Source organism: Talaromyces rugulosus, chromosome III, assembly GCF_013368755.1.
Source record: "Talaromyces rugulosus chromosome III, complete sequence".
Taxonomy (NCBI): Eukaryota; Fungi; Ascomycota; class Eurotiomycetes; order Eurotiales; family Trichocomaceae; genus Talaromyces; species Talaromyces rugulosus.
In genome coordinates, this window is record NC_049563.1 from 5126908 (window position 1) to 5142272 (window position 15365).

The 15365-nt window shown below is 50.3% G+C and overlaps 6 protein-coding genes across 6 annotated transcripts; 3 read left to right on the plus strand and 3 right to left on the minus strand.

Moving 5' to 3' along the window:
* Positions 1-213: 213 nt before the first annotated feature.
* On the plus strand, positions 214-1200 carry TRUGW13939_06555 (uncharacterized protein; the record flags this gene model as incomplete). The annotated part of the gene is made up of 2 exons (XM_035489706.1): positions 214-820; positions 887-1200. 2 exons carry the CDS (start codon positions 214-216, stop codon positions 1198-1200), a joined length of 921 nt encoding a protein of 306 aa, XP_035345599.1.
* A 593-nt stretch (positions 1201-1793) lies between these two features.
* TRUGW13939_06556 (uncharacterized protein) lies at positions 1794-2366 on the plus strand (the record flags this gene model as incomplete). Its single annotated transcript, XM_035489707.1, has 1 exon — positions 1794-2366. The coding sequence occupies one exon, from the start codon at positions 1794-1796 to the stop codon at positions 2364-2366; it is 573 nt and encodes a 190-aa protein (XP_035345600.1).
* Positions 2367-2634: 268 nt separating this feature from the next.
* TRUGW13939_06557 (uncharacterized protein) lies at positions 2635-4845 on the minus strand (the record flags this gene model as incomplete). The annotated part of the gene is made up of 2 exons (XM_035489708.1): positions 2635-2691; positions 2752-4845. 2 exons carry the CDS (start codon positions 4843-4845, stop codon positions 2635-2637), a joined length of 2151 nt encoding a protein of 716 aa, XP_035345601.1.
* A 666-nt stretch (positions 4846-5511) lies between these two features.
* On the plus strand, positions 5512-7766 carry TRUGW13939_06558 (uncharacterized protein; the record flags this gene model as incomplete). Its single annotated transcript, XM_035489709.1, has 5 exons — positions 5512-5532; positions 5602-5633; positions 5686-5743; positions 5801-5866; positions 5925-7766. The coding sequence occupies 5 exons, from the start codon at positions 5512-5514 to the stop codon at positions 7764-7766; spliced, it is 2019 nt and encodes a 672-aa protein (XP_035345602.1).
* A 360-nt stretch (positions 7767-8126) lies between these two features.
* TRUGW13939_06559 (uncharacterized protein) lies at positions 8127-9437 on the minus strand (the record flags this gene model as incomplete). The annotated part of the gene is made up of 2 exons (XM_035489710.1): positions 8127-8416; positions 8474-9437. 2 exons carry the CDS (start codon positions 9435-9437, stop codon positions 8127-8129), a joined length of 1254 nt encoding a protein of 417 aa, XP_035345603.1.
* Positions 9438-9460: 23 nt separating this feature from the next.
* TRUGW13939_06560 (uncharacterized protein) lies at positions 9461-14903 on the minus strand (the record flags this gene model as incomplete). Its single annotated transcript, XM_035489711.1, has 4 exons — positions 9461-9490; positions 9800-11727; positions 12055-13758; positions 13808-14903. 4 exons carry the CDS (start codon positions 14901-14903, stop codon positions 9461-9463), a joined length of 4758 nt encoding a protein of 1585 aa, XP_035345604.1.
* Positions 14904-15365: the final 462 nt, after the last annotated feature.

Genomic DNA, 15365 nt, shown 5'->3' on the forward strand with positions numbered 1-15365 from the left:
GACAACGCGTGGCCGGGCTGGTGTCCCCAGGGTGGCGATTTTGGCCTGAGAAATCAGGCACGAAGAGGGGTGGCCCCGCTCCAGCCGACGTCGGATTGCGATGGTTAATAGTAAGCAAGCCCGATTTTCTTTCTCACCTCCCACCTCGTCTCTCTCTCTCTCCGTCCTCTGTTTGTGCGATAGAAAAGGAAGGAAAAGAACACAGGAACAAAAATGCCGTCCTTCCCAGTCACCATCGACACGTCGGCCGACTTCGACTTCGCCTCTCCGGCCCAGCCCAGCCAGACGCGCAGTCTGCTGCTGGCACCGCCGTCCATCGCTGCCCACGAGGAGACTCTGCGCGCCGTCTTCACCACCTTTGACCGCTCCACGACGGACCTGCAGATGCTAGATCGGCTTTCTGCTGGCTTCGTCTCTCTTCCGGCTTCCACATATGACCTCGTCCTCGTCCTGACCAACGCCGACGGCTCCTATCGCTCCGAAGCCCTGCAATTACTAAGCCGCGATGTATTCACCGCTCTCCTGCCCTCCATGAAGGCCGGTGCGAAACTGCAACTACAAAGTGGACTGCTTGACGAGAACGACGCTCGGGAGGCTATTCTGGCTGGATTGGTCCTTAAAGACGGTGCTTTCGAAAAGCCTGCTTATGAAGGAGGCAGCGTGCCCCTTAGATTTGGGAAGAAAAAGAACAAGGCGGCGACCCCTTCTAATGGAACTGCAGTGAAGAGGAATGTAGTTGTCCAGATCAGCAATGACGACGAGTTGATTGACGAAGATGGTTTATTGTCAGAGGATGACATGAAGCGACCTGTTCAGCAGCGTGAGTGTTCTCTTTCCTTCTCTCTAAACACTTGTATATTTCTCATCATTCCTAACGCTGTAACAGCCGAAAAATGCCAACCCGAAACGCAGAAGAAACGCCGACGTCCCTGCAAAGACTGCTCTTGCGGACTCGCCGCGGAGCTCGAAGCCGAGGACCTGGCCCGTCGCGAACAGGCCAATTCGGATTTGAACGTGCTAAAACTGCAGTCGGATGACTTGAACGATGAAGTAGACTTTACTGTACAAGGCAAGACAAGCTCCTGCAACAGCTGCTCGCTTGGAGACGCCTTCCGGTGCTCCACCTGCCCGTATATTGGATTGCCTGCGTTCAAACCTGGCGAGGAGGTCAAGATTATGAATGACATGGCTCAACTTTAGGATCATATTTGGGAGGAAACCCCGGGAAAATGCCCCTTTGTACTTCATTGCACCGGAGAAATGGCGTTTAGTTTCGTGATTGTTTTATGTTTTATCAGATAGATACCTTGCTGTTACTCTACGTCTTTCAAGGTTTGACATGGCCTTCTGATCGGTTCTCATTTTCTCAGCGGGCTTTTTTTTTTATTATGGAATATTTTAGAACAATGTGAATATAGTTTGAGAAGATATATTAACATTATTGTGTCCTGACCATCTTGACTCGCAAGCGGGGCGATAAAATGTCGATAAGATAACGATAAGCGGAGCCACGATAGAATTTTTTGGATACTCGCGGCCGGTGTAGCAAGCCCGCGTATTCGCAGATTGACTCAAGCAGACAGTTTGACGCATAAAATTATTTTACATATCACTTTACGGCGACTTTTCTCAGTCGATTGATTGTTTAATCGCGCTTTTTGCTACGCCCAAGAAACTAGGTGTCAACGTCACCGACGAGTGTGCGGGGCAGACAACAATCCGAAAAACTTCACGATAAGACGAATATATTTTTCTTTCTTAAATCATTCCACCCACAAAGGGCCCAAAAAAACATGGCTTCCACCTCCCCCGACGGCCAACAGCAACAGAAATTCGACCTCGCCATCACACTCCTCCTCAACACCTGGCCCTCGCTCACCCTGGCCGTGCAATCGTCCTGGGGCGGCCCCAGCTCCAGCGACAAACGCGACTGGCTCTGCGGCGCCATTTCGGAGATTTTCGCCACACGGCCCGAGACAGACTCGTACGATGTCGAAGATATCCTAATCCAGGTGATGAACGACGAGTTCGAGGTTGCCGTCGACGACGGGTCGGCGGCTGCGGTGGCCGATCAGATCATGGCGGCCAAGGCCAAGATTGACGACGGCGATTACGAGGAAGTTGATCGGATGTGGGCAGAGTACAAGGAGAAGGCCGAGAGGAGAGGCGGTCAACAGGAGAATATCTTCAGACAGGTTGATACAAAGGATGAGGATCAGGAAACGGATGAAGAAGAAGATGATAGTGAGGATGATGATGATGAGATGAGTGAGGCGCCTGCGCTGGTTGCTAGGCCGCCAAAGGAAAAATTCGAGCCTGAGGTCGACGAGGATGGGTTCACAAAGGTTGTTGGGAAGAAGAGATGAGTTTTCTTGACGGACTCGCTATTTTGTGTATGCCATACGACAAAGAACATGTACAGAGAAACGCGTGAAGATTTGGCTGTTTTTTCAAGCCATATACTTTTTTAGAGCTAAATATTTTCTAAAAAAAAAAACATAAATCATGCATTGTTGTCGTAAAAGAATCACAGCCGTTTCCTGGATATTTGTTCAGGCATTGACTGAAAACATAGCCCAGCCCTTTTACATAATGACATCTTGTATGTCATCATCAAAAAAATCCGCAGGTAATCTATTCATCTTCGCTCGTAATCAACTTGGTAATCATACCAATAGCTATGGTTTGTCCCTAATTATTTCAGTTAGAAAATTTTAGAAAATCCCTCAATTCCTAACATAGGAAACTTACCTGGTCACGCAGAGTAAATCGACCAAGCTGGTTGTAATCTTCAAACCTTTCCACACAAACTGCGCCAGAGGAACCCGTGACATGCAGACGAGCAATGATCGTCTGGCCCCTGCTGGCAAAAGGCGGGGGCTTCTTACTTTTGCGGCCAGTGCCGGGTTCAAGCTTGTGCAGCAGTGCTGAGAATGTAACCTCTTCAATGGCAGAGTGTACGTGTAGCACACAGTTGAAACCGGCGGAGAGAATGCTCTTCAACTCAAGAATCCTGATCTTGGCCTCAAAGGTAGACACACAATGCACAGGCCGCTTGGGCGAGCAAAGCACAAAGCCAGGCAGGATGTCTTCTTCTTCAATACCACGCAAGCGAATGCGCACCTGGTCACCGCAGGTTGCCGTCGGGATTTCATCTTCAGTTTCGCCATACAAGCCGGAAATGTAGATCTCTTCTCGGTTAGGCATCATGAGGTAGTTGCTGGTCTTCTTAAGAACACCGGACTCGATACGACCCTCGATCATAGTACCCATATCACGATACTTGGCACTGACGGGCATCATGAAAGGTGCGTTGATCTTGCGTTCAGGCATCTTCATATCCGTGAGGTATTCAAGCAGAGACGGCCCGTCATACCATGGAATGATGTCCTTCGGGATACGGTCCTTGATACCCAGAGTGCGTTGTGCCGAAATGGGCATAAAGGTAAGATCGGTCTTTTTGTAGCCAAGTGCCTCCAAAAATTTGGCAACCTTGACTGTACACTCGTCAAATCGAGCCTTGCTCCATTCCACGGTAGGGTCATCCATCTTGTTGACGACGATGACAAGCTTCGTGACACCCGAATTTCGGGCCAGGAGCGCGTGCTCTCGAGTCTGACCGCCTTTCTCAAATCCAGTCTCGTATTCACCTTTTCGGGCTGAGATGACAAGTACACCGACATCCGCCTGAGAAGCTCCTCCGATCATGTGAGGTACAAACGACTTGTGGCCCGGTGCATCGAGGATGGTGAAATGACGCTCAACGGGGCCAGTTGGTCCCTCATAGGTTGTCTTGAAAAAGGCGCGTCCAACTTCGACAGTCTTACCCTTGGATCGCTCTTCGTTGGTCAAATCCAGTGCCCATGACAAGTACCAAGTTTCACGGCCAGCCTCCTTTGCATCCCGCTTATATTTGTCTAGCGTACGTTCGTCAACCATGCCTGTCGCATACAGGATAGAACCGCCAAGGGTCGACTTTCCAGCGTCGACATGTCCAATGAACACAACATTGACGTGCTCGCGATTTTCACCGTAAATTTCCTTCAGAGTGGCCTCATCGACATCAGCCAATTGTTCACGAGTGACCGCACTCGCGTCGCGGCCGGCCTTGGGCTCTCCACGGCTAGGGCTGCTTCGTCCGGGGCTGTTTCGGCCTGAGGATGGAGCTGGGGAAGCCTTTCCGGTGGCACTAGCCTTTGCTTCCGCCTTCTTCTCCGTCTTGTCAATTGCCTTGGACGCGGTGACCTTATTTGCAGCTTCGGCAGCAGCAGGTCCCTTCTTGTCGTTGGTTGTGGCGGGTTTCGCGGCAGCCGGGGTTCCAATCGAAAGAACTTTGGCTTTGGGAGTAGATCCGGACAGATCGCCGCCGATGGAGAGGACTTTGGCCTTTGGAGCTGCGGGAGCAGTTTGTTGGGCAGCAGGGCTTTGTCGGACCGGTTGTTGTTGTTGTTGCTGCTGCTGTTGCTGTTGCTGTTGCGTGTATTGGTTATAACCACCACCGCCATATTGGTTGTTGTAGATCTGATTGTAGTTGCCTGGCTGTCGTCCTTGGCCCTGGCCACCGTATTGGTTGTAACCTTGCTGCTGGTCGTTGGCGGGGTAATATCCCTGCTGTTGGCCGTATTGCTGATATTGAGGATACCCGTACTGGCCACCATACTGCTGGAACTGCTGGCCGGGGACGAAGGAGCTGGCACCAGGTTGGAACGAGTTGGCGCCTGGGTGGAACGAGGGTGCTTGAGCCTGGAAGTTGCCGTTGTTGTTGTTGTTGTTGTTGTTCAGGTTCATACCGTCAGTCTGCCGGGAGAGGTCATCCTCCCACGAGTCGGGGGTTTGGTCTGCCATGGTGGTATAACAAGTCAAAACACAACAAGAAAAGAAAAACTATGAACAAACACAACAAAGAGTAAACGAGGACAACGGGGCCTCGAGGATTGGGGGAGTTGTTGGTGTCGAAAGAGTTGTGAAGGCTTTTTTTTGCCCAAGCAGAAACGGGGAGGGGCGGATGACTCAGCCGGTGGGGCGGTATCGACAGGGGGCAAGAGCAAGAATTATTGTTGTTGCTATCGCTGTTTTATACTCTTTGGCTTCTTCTATTATAGCATTGGGCATGGCTGTTTTTATTCGGACTACAGCGCTGCTGCTCATTCAATAATACACCTGGATTACGCGACCTGTATTGCTGTATGAGCCCCGCCGCCCCGCGTTTTGCTGCCATCGCGTGGACAAAGAGACACGAGCAAGAGACATTCGGTCGGCCTTCAATTCACGACTTATCCATACGTACACACCGAGAAGATACCAGGAGCAATTCTGTAGCAGCATCACAGACCGGGCATGATATCATGGGCGCCCATCAGGTACCAAAGGGCATAGAGGGGCGCTAACTAGCTCACCACCGCCTATCGATAACGGGTCGTCAGTTTGTCTCCTGGATGCCTCTCTAGACCTTGCGAAAACAAACACACTCTGCTTTTCCAGCGTCGCTAGGCCCGGCACATTAACTCCAAGATGGATATTTTTCTCTCAAAGGTTGGCTGACCTTTTTCTTGTTTTTATTACGTTCGGCGGCTACTAGACAAGCTACTTACCATCAAACAGGTCACTAACCAGGCCATGAACTTTGCCATCAGGTAGGCAACTTCCCACCCCACCTGGCAAATAACTGATTTTTTTTTTTTTCAGGTCTGGAGTCAGTATTACAGCTACGTATGCAATAAGTCAGTCATCTAGGCTGCTCAAGGTACGAACTTCACGAGTCACTTGCAGTTGAACATGCATGTGCTGACCAAATACAAAGAATGTTAGTGGCACGGAGAGAGCAGAGCTACTTGCTCTGCAGGAGCGACTCCAGAGTAAAATCAGGGTTCGTCTACATAAATTGCCTTTCCATAAAGATAGACGAGCTGATTTATATACTCTAGGTAATTTCACCAGCAATCGACATGATAGAGTTGATCGCCGCGCGAGGAAACACGTCTCTGGAGTCTGCTGTTTCTCTCACAAAAGCACTGAGATACGACATTCAGTCGCTAGCCCGCCGCCTAGAGAAAGCCGCGACCGCAGAGGAACTGGCTCGAAAAGGGGCCATCTCGGCAAAAGCTCGCTCATTAAATGAGGCCGAAATTAAACTCATCATACAAGATATCAAGCGACTACTGAATCGCATCGAAGATGCTGTACCTCTGATGAATCTAGCCATCACCACCTCCGGCGCAAGTCTTTCAACCACGCTACCTTCAACGGTCTCACCGTCGCGTTTGCTGCAAGCCAGCACTTTCTTGACCGCATGCGACACGCAGTACTCGATGACTCCTGCCAAGGCGGTACAGGTTGGCCCAACTTTCACCTTGTCGATGTACATGCTGTTCAGCGGTCACCTGAGACCCCACGATGAAGAAAGCATACGGGAAACGACGTGGAAAGAGGTGATGCACAAAGCAAGGGTGAAAATTAGACGAGTTCCGCTGGACGTGTTTGTCGACCCGGCAGATAGACAGACCAGCAGCAGGTCCCATCTCCCTGCTACAGCAAGAGCCGATGAATTTGCGTATCAGATTCTGATTGTGGAGGACCTTGACGACAGCAGAGTCCATAGCTTTGACGAAGGCGAAGCACGGCCCCAGCCCTATGAAGGCGTAGATCTTGCAGGGATCAGAGAAATCATCCCAATCCACGAGATTTCCAAGATATTTTACGCAGACACTGGAAAAATGCTGAATATTGGGAGTGATGGAGAGGCGAACAACCCGGTGTTACTGTTGAAGCGGGATGTAAACGCCATCCCTCCACGTCGGATGGTGAACAGAAACGAAACAGATTACGATGGATGGGAGCAAGATACATCTTTAGAACAAGATGATGAGTTTCAGTCCCAGCTTGATGCACAACTAAACGGTGGGGCAGCCAACACAGATGATGAACAAGATTACTACGAATCATTATCAGGACGACAGATACCAGAGTCCCAGCGGCTACCCCCAAACCTAGACTTGGAATGGGTTGCCTTTGAGGTCTATCATGAGGAAGAGGAGGACGACGATACCGATGCTGAAGACGAAGATACCGAGTCAGCATCTCGCGGCACTTCGGTCGAGGAGGGCGTGAAAAACCTCAACATAAACGACAACAAACCCTCTCCGTCACAATCCAAACAAGTCTCTTTCTCTTCGTCTCAAGAAATGTCCACACCAACAGCGTCCAATCCCGTCTTCAGCAACATCCGCACTTCCTTATCCCTCCTCGAAACACTGCTCCGCCTCACCTCTCTTCAACAGTTCCAACAACAATCCCACCTCTCCATCACCGACGAACTTCTCAACTTCTTCCTGGAAGAATCATCCAGCACTGGCGCTGGTGGCGACGAGCATCACCGACAGCGTCTCCGTGCTGACGCGCGTCGCAAAGTAGGCTGGGACCCATATGACGAATCACCCCTCAAGCGGCGCGGCGAAGAGTATCAATACCAGTACAACAACGACAATAACAACGATGGGCACTGGACGCCCACAGGCACGCCCGCTCGATTTGGGTATGATCCGTTGGCGTCACCTGGCGGAAGAACAGACGAGTCGTACCGGGTCCGGTCTCGAGAGCATACCCCGGAACCATCACCAGGGCCATCCAAACGTGCCATCAGGCCGCCTGTACTAACTAGTGGAAGGAAAGGTACTTCGATGAAAGGATCTCCCTTGTCTAAACGGCCTACAACGGCGAATACGGATGAGGGTCTTGGGACGAGTCCTGGTGCTAAGAGTGCGCATTAGGCTGTGTGACTCTTGGCTTACTTATTAAAGCGTGTTAATATCAATGATGAAATGAAACATAATGAACCTAGCGATCCTAGAGTTTAGTAAGAAACAATACAATACTTTAGACCTGAAGACATGCCGTTGTTATACTTCTTGTAATAACTCATCTCTCCTACATGTAAGTAAAGTGACGTTGAACATAAAAACCAGAACACAGTGAATTAATCACGACCCAAAAATGAGCTTCAGAAAACTACCATGTGCAACCCAGTATAAAACTAGGTTGACCAACTCTTCAAACCAGACTCCGAATAAAACGCCCGCTTGAAATAAGACAATTCAAACGCAGGGACAAAAATAAAATAAAATAACTAACTACTCCCAGTCCTCGTCGCTTTCTTCAGCCTTGGTAGGCTTTTCGCGGGGGCTAGCAGGCGTCTGGCTCGTGGCGCCGCTGACGAGGTCGTAGCTAGACTCGCTGTCTGGTTGCGATTGTTGGTCGTTGGAGTTGCGTGGCTCACCGGGCTTTGTCGTTGCGTCGCTGACGGTCAAGTGTGAGGAAGATGTGCTCTTCTTGTTGTCGCCTTTTACTTGAGGAGTAGAAGGGTTCTCAGATTCAGAGTCGGAGTCCTCGTCCCAGCCTACTTCTTCCTCATGGGCAGCGCCTGCAAAAAAAGAATTAGATTAGAATGGAATAAGACTAGCAGGATCACTCTTCTTACCCTTAAGTAGCTCTCGGCGTTTTTGCTCCTCGGTCTCGACGGCGAGGCGAAGGAAGTAATAACGTGCCCAGAAGCCCGCATATTCAACAGACTCGGGAACAAGCTTCTCCATAGCTCGTCGAAGCTCAGGATACTTTTCAAGATCCTTAGTGATCTCGTCGGTCTTCTTGTCCACGGCAAAGTCTGCCTTGAAAGTAGTCCACTCCTCGCTCTCCGGGTCTTTTTTCAGAGCTTCCAGGTTTGTATGGATAACATGCAATTGAGCCTCGAGCCTGGTTGCGTGGAAAACCCGTTTTCCATCGGCATCCTTACTCTCAAACATAATCTTGTCCGACCCTTCCTCTGGCGGCGCAATACTGACCGCATCGCGCAGGAAGTTGCGCACATTCGTGCCGAACCGGATCAGCGCCTCGTCGGCCGCGTCTTCTGCCTTTTCCAGCTCTTTCAATCTCCTCGCGGCCTCAGCACGGATCCGCGCTAGGATTCCTTCCTCTGTTTCTGCTTCCTTGTCCTTGGCATCAGCGTCGGCGTCGGCATCGGCCTCGTTGGTTGCTTTCGTCGGGGTCGGAACTTCATCACCATCCCTGGTACTACTCGTCGCCGTCGTTGTAGTAATAGCCGATAGCGCGCCGCCGAGAGAAAGACCCCTCGTATGACCGACGAGGCTTTCGCGGAGATCCGAGAAGCCCTTGGTGGCCTCCTCGCTCACAGCCACATACTCCTGACGAGCTCCCTCGTAGTAGGTCTCACCCTGCCTGCGCACATTGCTCCACAACCCGCCAATCGTCGCGCCCCAGGGACTGTTGGAAATGGCGCGAAAGGTCTCTTCGAACTCGGCGCCTAGGTCGAGGTTCTGCTGGTTGTTGCTGTTGTTGTCTGCGGGGGTTGTGCCATCCTGCTGCTGTTTCTCCGGTTCGGCGGGAGCGACGATCTCCTCCTGGATGTGGTCGTAGGCGAAATCCATGATGCGAAGAAGGGAGAGAGGGTTTAAATCAAAGCAAAATTATTGAGTGGTGTCTAGTAGTGTAGACCAACAGATAAGCGACCAACTGTCTCCCCCTGGTCATGTGTCGTGAACAGCTTAGCTTGCGAGCGATGAGCAAGTGCTGTCACATCCGCCCGACGCTACGGCTAATAGTAGGTACGGGTGACGATGCGCCCCTCATCTGCTTTCGGAACCTCAACTTCTACAATAATGAGATAATTAAATATATGACTAGTACCAAGGATCCAGGCCCTGGTACAGTGGTAAAGCGTTCCATTAGGGTAATATATACAGTATCATGTTTCTCGTTTCCGGCTCTCTTCTGGATAGGGCTCTCCAACACTGTCCTGGCTCAAGACCCACGGAGGCGGTGGAACACTCTCCATCACGCTATCTGTGAGAAAGTCTCTAGCAGAAAGCAGTCGAGGCAGAGCTGGGCCTGTGCCAAGACTGCTGCTATTCTGTCTATTGATTCTGTCCACAAGCTGCGACGACTCAACCAGTACGACAGGCGCCTCTCTTGGAGGGGGCATCATGCTGTCGCTCGTCTCCTCTTCGTGCTTCCTGGCGATTGGAGAAGATTCCGGGACCATTTGCGTTGATTTTTCCGCCTCATCACTCTGGGTTTGTGGACAAAGAATGTCCGAATGCTCATTCTTGAACTGCGCCGTCGTTTCTTTGTCCAAAGATGGTGGAGCCTTGGGCATCGAAGGCGGATCCTCAGTCTCTTCAATGGGGAATAACTCGGCCATTTTCTGACTGTTTAACATCGGTACAGGCTCGGTCGGGTACTGGGTGTACTGAGCCGGTCTGCGATAATACAACGAGGCGTCTGAGGGTAGTGCGGTATCGGAAAAGGTGTTGTAGTTTATGTCTAGGTCAGTCCCAGAGTTGGGCACATGAGGAGGTAAATCATTGGAGTCATCGCTATTTGGGATACAGTTGTCTTCCTCGACATTACTCGAGCGTTTGACCGTTGGGGTCGGTTCATTTGCCTGCTTCGGCGAATGGAGGAGTCTGTCGTCCTCAAAATCGCTATACTCGGTCTCGTCATCCGTGTCGTAGACCACTGTTTTGGAAAACGACGATGGTGGTAGTTCTGGCAACTCGGACGGTTGCTGTATTTCATCTGCTCCGGAAGGTAAAGTACTGTCAAAAGCGGAGGCAGTAGATTGATCCAAAGAGTCCACGCTTGGTCCATTGGTATTTTCATTGGCCGAGTTTTCTGCGGTTTCAGGAACAGTCGAATTTTGCCGCAATGATGACTGTGTCTGCGCGTCGCTCAGATCTCTCTGTAGTTGTTCTTGACTTGTTTTTGACGTTTTCGTAGAGAATGCTTCTAGAGGAAGACGGGGTATGTTATGGACATCTGCAGCGGGGAGAACTTCTTGTCGAGGTGTTTCGGGTGTCTGTGAGGAGGGGATTTCGAATTTGCGTATTTTCTGAGGTGTTTGGGGTAGGGTGGTGGGAGGAGGCCTCGCTGTGACGGAGGCTGGCTCGTTGCTCAGCTTTCGTCTCTTCCTCGGGGTCGGAAATTCGTTCCTGCCTTCTTCTGTTTCCTCTATATTCGGTGGTGGAGCCACTCTAGGCGAGTTTCTGGTCGATGCTAATGGTTCATCGTAGGATTTCAGGTCGTCATCTGAGTCTGGCAGAGGTATATAGCGCCGCACAAAATCCATTTGCGTGAGGGTCTTGTTCCCATCCTTTCCTTTCTTGGAGAATTTGTCATTTTTGCCCTTTCCAAAACCGGTATTTTTTTTCGCACTGCTATCAAATCCAACTGATTTGCGACTCTTGAACGTGGTGGACGGGATCCTGTTAGGCGAGTGTCGGGGTCTGTTCTTTTTCAAAGTAGAAGATTTTCGTTGACTTGTGCGAGGTACCGACTCGTCCTCATCCTCTGACTCATTCACAAGATCAATTATTTCGACGTCTCGTCTTCTGGGGGATGTGTTGCCGTTCTCGCCCTCGTTATCATCGTCTTCCAACAAATCCCTATCTACACTAGGCGACTCTGTTTGGGAGACAATCTGCGTCAGAGTAATCTGACTATCCCAATCTCGCAACCCACGAACTCTGCGTGGTTTCAAACTCGATCCAATAATCGACGATGGTATTATCTCGTTCTTCTCCGCCCTTTGTCGTCTCGCCTTTGTAGTCGTTGCGACTGCTCTAGTGTATGCCGTGCGTCTCGCCAGGGACTCAACCGGTGTGCTTGGGGTGTTCGTTCGAGTTGGGTCATCGCGCTGGGTTTTCCGGCCCTTTTCTTCTGAACCCATATCAGCGAGCGGTCATATGGATGCATGAGGGGCAAGTATTGTTCGTGAGAGAGTTCGGGAGACGCGTCGCTGGAGACGCGTTTTTGCCGGGCCCGCACTTTTCCCTTTTCGGCTATATTGCCAGATGCCTAGTCTTGCACAGCTTCAAGCTTCTACTTTGCGACCATTTTTGAATATTATGTTATTACTATTCCAATCGTGATTCGTAAATGCTATAGATACATCTCCCAATAAATGTACTCAATCAGACAGGAGCCATTCCGGCTCAGCATCTTCGTCCTCGGGGTCATGCGACAACAAGGACCCTCTTTCAACACTGCTATCTGAATCATCCTCTACAAGTTGCGGAGATGGTACACGCGATGCATGACGGGAGTGGGATCTGGACAAGACTTCCACGCTGACAGAGGGAGATCCCGGGCCGGTAGACGAGTCAATCAAGATGGGCGCGCTGTTGGAGAATCCTTTGGTGGTGTCTTCGTCTTCTTTCTCGGGCTCTGGCGTATCTTCTGTTAGATCAAATGGTGGACTATATACAGCGTCAGACTGCTCTTTCTTCGAGACAACAATTAGATTGTATCGAGGCACTTTTCTTCTCGGTTGCGCCGGGGTCAAAGTAGCGGGCTCGGAAATGTGCTCGGGCTGAACAGCTCTGGGATCTTCTGTGATCTCGACTTCGGGTATAAACCCTCCTCCACCAAACTCATCGTCATCAGGGATGAACCCGCCGCCATCACTTGGTGGAATTTCACCGGCATTGCTGTCCGAGACAAAGTCTGTGTTGTTATAGGACATACTGGTAGGCTCAGCAACGTCCTCGTCCGACTCCGGGAGGAAACCCCCTCCTCCTTCTTCAGGCTCCGGCTCGTATGTATCATCCTCTGATAGCTGCTCATTTTGGCCGTCTTCAGAATCCTCTTCCTCAGATGCATAAGCCTTGACTTTTTCGGCGATTCGCAATTTCAGTAAAAAGTGTTTCCACACACGTAATGCTTCCCGCGTTCTCTTGTCTAGTTCGGCTTGGATCTTCTCATCCTCCATACATCGAATAACCTCTTGGAGTGCCTCTCGGTATTCAATAGCTGCAACGATGCCGTTGAATACTGCTGTTCCTCGGCGCCCTTTGAACTCGAATCCCGTAACTGCTTCTGCAAAATCAATGCCAATGATCCGCGCCGCTCGAGCTGCTTCGGGATGTTTGAGTTGAAAAGCCCCAGGTGGAATCATGCTCGGGACATAGACATCCAAATTCCCGTACACGTTCTTTGGAATCTTTCCCTTGACCACTGGCGGAGGGCGATAAAGCTCGGTTTGGTACATAGCATATAAAGGTGTCTGCACAGGTTCCGAATCTTCAAACTCTTCCATTGTCTCATTTTTTGAGATGGCTGCTGTAACCCGTTTGAGAGGCTGCTCCCCCATTTTTATGTCCCTTCCTAGACGGTACCATCCATCGGCACTTCTAACAACATGCACATCAGCGCGTCGATAAACAGGTTCCAAGATATTCTTTTTAGAGCTCGACTTGCTCACTTCGACTTGGCCAGTGGCTCTTTTGGGGTGTATGACTTCATTTCGACGAAGATGTCTTTCCAGTGCATATACCGGGTGGTCTTTAAAGTCTTGGATATTCCGCGGCATCGGCTCAGCTGCAGCCTTGGCAGTAAGTTCGCTCGTCTCGAGCTGATCCCGATCTTCAGGAAAGGGCTTCTCGAAATGATTCATTACAACTGTCCACCAATTTTCGCCATCCTTGGTGCTTTCCACCCGTGTTTTGCGGGTCTTTGCGTTGAACGCTTTCGTATAGCGGTTAGTGACGTCTCTGGCAGAAGCATCTTCTTCGAATGCGACCACATAAGACATACTATTGTGTCTGTCGCTCGCTGGGGGCTCGAATTTGGTATACTTTGCAACTGTTTTGGTGGTCAACGGGTCAACGGGGACCCATTTCTGGACTGCCTCGTTGAATGCCTCTACCCAAAAGACTGGATAAGGGGAGTAGAGAAAGTTTCGCGGCCGTTCTATAGAAATCAATAGGGGCCAGATTTTGCTAAACACAGAATAGCTTACCAGCAGCATATGACGAGGAAGAGGCCATCTTTGATTTGAATAAAGGTTGGCCCAGTCTCCTCGGTTTGCTAGACTTATCAGTCTGCGCTGAATTTCGATCGTCGTCGGAAGATATAACAATATAATCTCTCTTTGGCTTCTCAGGACTCATTCCCTTGGCCACACCCGAAAAGGGGAGTACTTGTATAGAGCATACCAGCCGAGCTTCCACGGCTGCGGATCGAAGCATAGCGCAGAACAGCTGCGCACCAAAGTCACGGGAGCCATGAAGCTTCTCTGCCTGTTTTCGAAAATCGTCCTTGGATAGAAGAGTCTCGGCATCACGCATGATCAGGTCCGCCCTCTCGTTCGCAGCTTGCGAATCTTCAACCCAATGCGGCCGTCGCATACCGGGGGCTGTCACCTTGAATTGTCGTGCAAAGGCTTCGCTGGCCTGCTTAAGGCCATCTATAAACGTGGTTGAGCGATTGAACTGTGCCAATGTCTCCCTAGGATTCAAAAACCCAATTATTTGCCTATTCAAAATCTTCCTCTTGAGAAACCTTTGAGTCTCGTCGTCATTACACCAGAAATTGCGAATATAAACGTGCTGCAACAGACAGAGCACATGAACTTTATGAATATCCAATCGTAGCCTCTTTTCAGCGCCCGAGACAGGCTTGCGTCTCTTGATAGTTGCTTTGGGTTTATCGTCAGACTGGCCAAGCGTAATCTGCAGAGGCTCGTTGCTATCCGCTATTTGGGTGCTTGTTGCGCCTGGTTGCTGAATCACAACTTCTTCCCACTCCATATCCTCTGACTCGTCATCGGATACATCGCTAGCATCCAGGTCATACGCAGTCTGCATTTGTCTTGCATTGCTATCATCATCTGATACAGCCGGCGCAACTTCGTCATTCGGCGCCGTCGCCCTTTCTCCCACCCTGCGACGTTTCAAGGGTCTAGTAGTATCATCGTCTTGTGACTCCGGCGCAGTGCGCGCTTCTTCCTCGGCGAGCATTTCTCGATATACCTCTGGAATATCAAAATTCTCATCTTGGCCACGACGAGCAGGTGCGCGCCGGCGGCCTCGGGCAAAGCTGGCCCCGCGAGGCATGGTCGAGTATGCCCAGTTGATAGTTAGATGCTATGTATCTCCCATTGTTGTTGTTGTGGCCGGTACCAACTGTACCAATAGCCTGTGTCTATATGGGCCCTTTGCCCTTTTGTACTGGTCGTGTATTATCCATTAAAAAAGGACGTCAGCGAGAGTTGTATAACATCGACAAGAGAAACAGCCCGGAGACATGATCTTCCGCCCCGAGCCAATCAGCAGCGTAGATTGCCTAGTCGAGGCCTTACTGCCTGAATCAGGTGTGAGTCAGAGTTTACAAAAATTCAATATTATTTATTATTAATCAAGTTGGTGTTTGGGTCATTTTGCTTTGGTATTATTATTACAGAGGATATCACCCTTTATCAGTGGTTGTGTTGAATGAATAGACAGAAGCATCGGCTATATTTGTATTTATTGTGACGTCATTTGCACAGAATCATTTGCATAGACATCAATCACAGA